This window comes from Rhea americana, unplaced genomic scaffold (genome assembly GCF_003343005.1).
Source record: "Rhea americana isolate MKP2758 unplaced genomic scaffold, rheAme1 scaffold_186, whole genome shotgun sequence".
Lineage (NCBI taxonomy): Eukaryota > Metazoa > Chordata > Aves > Rheiformes > Rheidae > Rhea > Rhea americana.
The window spans coordinates 1,607,993-1,615,187 of record NW_028185994.1 but is presented as its reverse complement, the minus strand read 5'-3'; the positions used below and the strand labels follow the sequence as shown (position 1 = coordinate 1,615,187).

General features: G+C 48.9%; 1 protein-coding gene across 1 annotated transcript; it reads left to right on the top strand.

The window, feature by feature from the left end:
- The first annotated feature begins 754 nt into the window (after positions 1-754).
- LOC146597428 (uncharacterized) lies at positions 755-6,826 on the top strand. Its single transcript, XM_085302136.1, has 5 exons — positions 755-910; positions 2,408-2,584; positions 4,464-4,563; positions 5,436-5,566; positions 6,253-6,826. The coding sequence occupies exons 1-5, from the start codon at positions 860-862 to the stop codon at positions 6,538-6,540; spliced, it is 747 nt and encodes a 248-aa protein (XP_085158262.1). The 5' UTR covers positions 755-859; the 3' UTR covers positions 6,541-6,826.
- Positions 6,827-7,195: the final 369 nt, after the last annotated feature.

Sequence of the window (7,195 nt, the reverse complement as noted above, 5' to 3'; positions counted from 1 at the left end):
AGCTTGAAATATCCTTTCTTCACTCCCATTACATCCAAACTGCTGGGCTGCCTGCATTCACTCTGGGGCCTGGGCATCTTCTGCCTCAGATAGCACTGCCAGCAGTCCTCAGCCCACTTTGCAGCAACACTGGCTGCAGGCAGAAAGGAGAACTTACAGATGCTTCCAAGAAAATTCAGACCAGAAGGATGTCCTCCATTCTGTGACAAGATCCCCACTCACATATCACTCAGGTTTTATTCTTCAAGGTATTGCAAAGAGATGGGCAAATTCACACAGCTAAAGCCACATAAAGCTCACCTGGATCGAGCACATGTTTTGTGCCAGGTAGCAGGCATGTGTTTGCAGGTGGTCATGATGAAATACTTCACCTACTCCTATCAGTGTATTTGACTGAGATGAATGCTTACAAATTGCAAGAGACTTTCCTTCTTACTTGAATCAGGATTCCTGGAGTCACTCGGTGCTCCCACTGTATTTTCTCAGCTCTGACTCCGGATGTCCAARAGCCAGTTACAGTTCAGGTGTTGTGGGCAGAGCCCTCACTGTCTTGCTTTGCCCTTACCAGCCAAGACTGCCTTTTAGGATGGGCTCTGAACCCAGGGCCAAACGCAGAGTCACCCGGACCCTTCCCAGCAATCCTGCTTTGCTCCAGAGCAGTCCCCGGCGCCATACCGTCGGCCTTACCACGATGGCCAACAGCGCTGCTGGCGCTGCCCCGCGGCTCCGGGCTCCGCCGCCCCTCCCGGACGGGGCGGGGAAAGCGGCTGCCGCGGGCGCGGAGGGAAGCAGCGCCTGCTCCGCCCCGGGAGCCCCGGCCTCCCCGCTCCCCGTCTGCCCTGGAAGGGGAGTACCGGCCATGAGCGGCTGGGTGCTGCGCGCCGTGCAGCGGAGCCGAGCCGGCCTGCCCGTGAGTACGGCGGCGCGGGGCCGCTCCGGGGCCGCTCCGGGGCCGCTCCTGGGCGCCGGCCGCCGCGGACGACAGTGCCGGAGCCTCGCTGCCCGGCAGCGTCCTGCCCGCGGCTCGGCGCTGCGCCGGCCCGCGGCCTTGCGCGAAGCGGCGGCCCCCCTCCGGCCTCCCTCCTTGCACCGCCCGCCGGGGAGCGGGGCAGCAAGGCAGGGCCAGGCCGGGAAGGGACGCGCTGCCCCGGGCAGGGCGGCAGTTTCGACCGGAGAAGCCGTGCCGCGCTTTGGGCACGCGGGGGAAAAGGTGGTGGTTTATTCGCGGCGGTGGGGCTGCCCTTCCACCCTCCCGGGCAGCCTGCAGCGCTGTGGCAGCTCGGGTGCATCTCTTCCCGGAGCGGTTTTCTCTCCTGTTTCTCTCTTACTGCGATACTGATGACTGTGCTTCCAAAAAATGTCCAACCTGGATCTTGCAGGAGTACCTTGGTTAATCCAGGTGGCTTCCAAAAGCCACCTGCCTCTTGCTCTTCTAATATTCCTGGATAAAGGAAAAAAAAGTGAAAGGAAAGCTTGGCAGGCTGCATTTGTGTTATTAAACTACAAGCCAAACRTCTCATAGAACTTAACCTCCTGTGGCTGCAAAATATAGTTTCACAGCCAAAGGTGGCTTGTGGTGTGTTGTAGTAATGCCACTTGTCTTCCAGTAGTCTGAAATGGCCCTGCTCTTTCCAATCCTTAGGCATGTACTTTTACTCTTATATGCAATTAGTCTCATTGAATGCAGGAGCTAAAATCATTGCACACACAAGAATCACAAGAATTTAAGAGAGAGGCCCCAGGTGAGCTGATGTGCTCTAGCTAGTCTCTCTATAAGATGAGAAAGGAAATAAAAACTCATTCTGTGGTTATTTTAAGTCTTCATGAAGAACATGGAGTTCTTCAGATCAGTAATTTAGATCGTACAGCTTAGTTCTCACTGAGTTAAGTATCACTGCAAACAAAGGGGAGATCTGTCAGCCATTTGCTTACCCTCCCTTCAGTAGGCTATCTCAATCTATTCTTAGAGCTGTCCTTATTGAAGGGGATCCTCAGCGCAACTGTTGGATGTTTGTGTGACATTGCTGTATGAAGAACAGCTGGAAAAGGCTTCTGTGCTTAGGAATTGCATCAGGTTCAATGCTGGTGCAAATGGGCATGATACCTGGTTATGGAGAACTCCAARGAGCAGACAAGGCAGGTACATAGGAAGGAAACACGGGGAGATCATGCTTGTCTGATGTCTGCACAGCAGCTCAGTGCTAAAGCCAGGAACTGGGCTTAGATCTCCTCTTCCAGTGCACTGCCTGCACTATTAAGGGTGAACAGAATGGCTTTCAGTGACAGAGATGCCCATGAGATCTGTGGTAACAGCAAAGATAGCTGAGAAATGGTCCTCCCTTCCCAGACTACCAAGACGATAACTGTACTTCCCAATGACACATTTTTCTCCCTGCTTTCTCACCAGTATCTGCCTCATCTAGCGTCAGGGAGACTCCAGAGAAAGCCCCACATGGTGGCCCTGAGCCATGCCTACAGCACCAAGGAAGAAAGCTCTGCAAGAGCAATTGGGCGGTACCCAGTACCCAATAAGAAGGACATGCCATATGATATTGTGGAGCTCATGGAGGAAGTAGAAATGAAGGTAAAAGTGTTCTGCTTCAAAATCCTCTCAGGAGAAAGGGTCCAAAATGTGAATAGGTCACACATCTTAAGAGAAACATTATGGTCTGGTTTGGTCTAATAGAAACCTGATACAATACTGAGGTGAGCAGTACTTCTTACAAAGTTCTTTCCAGTCTAAAGGATAGGGGTTTTGCTGAAAGGATAGGGATTATAAGCGTCTCTGCTTCCATGAGGCTAGTGGGTTGTTTCAGATTGTTTCTGACTACTCACAGGGGTAGCTGGAACCCCAACAGTTTGTTTTTTGTTTTTGGCTTGGAGAGCATCTGTGTTCACTTGTAACATTATTATGAAAATTATTAATATATATAATTAATATAACTACTTATTAATAAGTAGTTATATTTTTTAAAAACCTTCTGGGAGGCTGTTTAGATAACAGCATTACAAAGCCTAACAGGTATTTCTTCTTTTGTACTTTGACTTTTTTCCCCAAAGCTGCAGGGTTGCACAACAGAACAGTGTGCCAAATTCCCCCACTATGCTGATGTAAGAGAAACAACAGAGAATTGGACATGAGTTTCCTTTCCCATTCCACACACATCTTCCTGATTGCTAAAACACTCCACTAGCTACAGCTCCCTTGAGACTCTCTCTTCCAAGAGTTTCCTCAAAGGGAAATGCTCGGCCTTCCATCCCTATAGCTCCTGCTTGTCTGCTGTATCTTTGCTTTGTTACAGTTACAGTCGCAGTAATCTCACTGAAATTTGTGTAATAATGAGTCAGCAGATTCACAGGTGAATATAATATAGCGAGGAAGATCTAGCACAGCTTCCATATGCTGTGATGCAAACTCTTCTGTCGGTGCATTGAAGGGCTCAGCAAAGACCTAGATGTAGGATCCAATCACCTAGCAGACATAGATTTCCAGAAACTGCTAACAACTTCTGTTGCCAAAAATTCCTAAGCAAATTAATCAGTCATGATTTAAGAGGGAAGACCCTCCCCTTGGTTAACTAACAACAAACAGCTGTGTGGGATAGGAGGAATACACAGTCAGCTGTGTGACAGTGGAGGGAGGTTGCCAATGGATTCTGTCACATCTGAACTATTATACTTTTTCATAAACATCCTGAAGAATACCAGCCAGCAAGCCAGTAGGGTCTGCAGACACAGTACCACAACCTCAACAAAAACTAATTGAGTAGAACTGCCATGGGATCRCCGAATGCTTGGCAGCCAGACAATAAACAGCAACTGAAATCTCATGCTGATAAACATGGAGTAGTAGGATCTAGGCACATGTGTTCAGTATTAGCTGATATCCTACAGGAGAGATTGCAAGTAATTTGGGGGAGTGGCAGCCCAGTGCACCATCAGAGAAATGAACTGAGCATTAGGGAGAGAACAGAAAATGAAACAGAGCCAAATCTTTGGAGCAGCACATAAATCCATGGTATGCCTGTACCACAAACTGTGTGACATTCAATTTAGGATGACCCTGGCTTGTGTCCTGTTATCTTGTAGGGTCACRTATGAACTAGAGGAGGTCTAGGATAGTCAGATGCAGCTGCTTCTGTGCAGACAGAGACAAAACATGRTAATTTCTCACTTTGGAAGAGAGTTGCTGAGGGGAATACGATTGTGGTTATTACTTGTATGGGAGAAGATCAGCAGGGCAGATTTCATTCTATGAAAACAAACTAAGAACTCCATCATTTCATTGTCAGTCATATTTATTAATGGGCTCAAAGTGCAAGGAGAATATGGGACTGTGGAGATTCTCCAGGACTGCTGTGCTAACGATTTTTTTCCTAAATGTAATACATCAGTGTTGTCTGCTGCACTGTGCATTAGCATTAGATTTCTTGACTTTTTTTTAATCTTTTTTCCTTGAATAGACTGGATTTTTGCCTAATGTGTTCAAAGCCATGTCTCATCGACCTGCTGAATTCAGAGCTTTCTTTGCCTATTACAATGCCATTATGAACAAAGACACAGGTAAACCATAAACCTTGAAACTGCCCTTTGCTTCTAGATGTGAAAACCTGCTTTAAGAAACATTCCTGACACTGTATATTCCCTCACTTTGCCCTTTCTCAGCTCATAGTAACAGCTGGCAAAGAACGGAACTGCTTTGCAGCTTCCATCTTCTGTTTGTATTGCATAAATCTTCAAACTTTTTAACCTGGAGTTAAAAAGGCCAGGYGGAGCTGAGCTGCTGCACCATTCTCTGTGTCAGGAAGAAAGAACAGACTGCTGCCTATAGGATAATCAGCCAGGAGCTGAGGGTGGTAAAAGTGCAGGCATGGCCAGTGGCTCCACTGGCAGTGGTGTAGTCCCACATTATGCAAGTAAGGTGAGCTTAGTAGGTACGGTGCTGGTGATCAGGGATCGGCAAGAGTCAGGCAAGTTCATAGTAACAAAGTAGGACCAAGATAAGCCAGAAAGTCAGTTTGTAGGTCAGGCTCAGGTTACAGATCAACAGGGCTACACAGCCTCGCTACAGTGCAGCTGCACTGTAGCCAAGGCAGGGACAAAGGCCAAGGGCTCGGCAAAAAAGCAGCTGGTAAGGGAAGCGGCCTGCTGTTGCTGAACCTGGCTGTAGCTCTCTCTTTTCTTTGGTAGAACTGTTGTTTCCTGTTGACCAAGTCATGTGTCCTTTATCCTAAGGCCTCATGAGCAAATATCCAGTTAAGTTAGTCCCTCAAAGGGTTTTCTAGGGGTCCCTGCACATTCCTTGGACTTCTGTCCCCTGGGCTGTTCTACGAGCAGCTGGTAGCGAGAGCCCTTATTGTTTCCCCAGTGATTGTGTCAGTGATTTTTTCTTTTTGTAATAACAAAGTGTGCCAAATCTTTTGCTTTCCCTGTAGGTCGGCTCAGCAAGGCAGACAAAGAGCTCATAATTGTGGCCACAAGTGTTGTGAATAGATGCCCCTACTGCGTGGTCGCACATGGAGCACTTCATCGGATATATTCAAAGCAGCCAGCATTGGCTGATCAGGTCAGTGCTGGTTCGATGTACTTCTGTGAGGCAATAATGACTTTCTCTTATGTGTCTGTTTCTTTAGATAAAGTTTCCATGCTTCAGTCTCCGAGCACAGGCAGAGGAGAGCTATTAAACATAGCTGATGCCCTAATACAATACTTGGCTTACGATTATTTATTGGTGAGCAGCTAGACCACCTGCACCACGAAGAAGTACTTCACTGTGGTGCTATGTTACCATAATGGCACAAAATGCACAGCTTGATAATGAAGGTATGATCATAAGCCAGCCATGCATGAGGGGTTAGCTCTGGAAAAGGGGTTGGGTGGTGTCTGTGCATCCTCATCCACTCTCCAAGAAATATGCAGGGACGGTCAGTCACTTTGCAGGATATTCAATCTAAAGCCCACATCATTTGCTGCTTCAACCCTGCGTTTGTGGAGGAATCTGCTCCTGGAGGAGGAGCTGCAGCATCCTAATGGTGKTGGGTCCCATTCCCAGAACTCCTCCACCTGTCCTTGTATGAGAGTGGGAGTAAAACAGATGTATCTTTTGTMTCACGGTGTCTGGTTCAGCTGGTGAGTTAAAGAGCCTGCATGCTGCCACCTTTCTGCCTCATGGAGATACGACTGTGGTAAGTCACCCAGACTGTTTGTTCCATCTGTGCTTGTTTCAGCTCTCCGGTTTCTGCCTTGTCACAGGTCATTGTGAACTGGAAACTGGCCGACCTGAGCGATCGGGAACTGGCAATGCTGGAGTTTGCCCTTGCAGTCTGCCGAGCTGATAACATCACTGAAGAACATTTCCAGAAGCTGGAGGCACATGGTTTTGACCGTGAAGACGCCTGGGACATAGGCATGATTTCTGCTTTTTTTGCTATGTCTAATCGCATAGCTCATTATATCGACCTGCGCCCAAACAAGGAGTTCTACACCATGGGCAGGATGCCCCGGGAAGAGAAGGAGAAAGAGAAAGCTGAACACGCGTAACCTCACGCTTTGGTGCCTACAGATCTGCAAGAGGTTGATCAAGATCTCATTTCTTAAATTCATGAGCTAATGTCTGAATGTGTTAAAAGTCTAAGAAGCTAGTGCCAGGTTGTAGCGATGAGGGATGAGTCTCGCTTTTTTCCAGTCCGCAGAAATCTGGAGAGGTTTTCAGTCAGCTGGTGATTCCAGTGCTACCTGCAAGATTGTAACCTTAGCCTCAGCAGCCTTTAAGTGAGTAACAAACTGCCTGGGTAACAATGTGGGTTATAAACAAGGTGTTCAACAACTTTGTCATTTCTCTAATTTTAGAGCTAACATGCTTCACTGCTGCGTGTATTCCTACTGGTAATGTACGCTTTCTGCCAGCTCCTGGAGATGCGCCCTTGCATGAGGCCGGGCAAGAAGCCCGTGCCCACGCTCCCCCTCGTCCGAGTCCAATTACGGCCGGGCTGAGTGCATGATGGCTGATMGGCGAGCTCCCGGGCCAGCGCTCGGTGGCAAACCCGCCGGGGAAGGCTCGCAGGAGAAGGAGCGTGATGACCCTCCCCCCCCGCAGCGCAGCAGGAGTGCCCGCCCGCGGGGCTCTGCGCGGGGCTCTGCTCTTCCTCCAGGGGCCGAGGGCCCGCCGGGGGCTCGCAGCTCCGCTCCGCTCGAG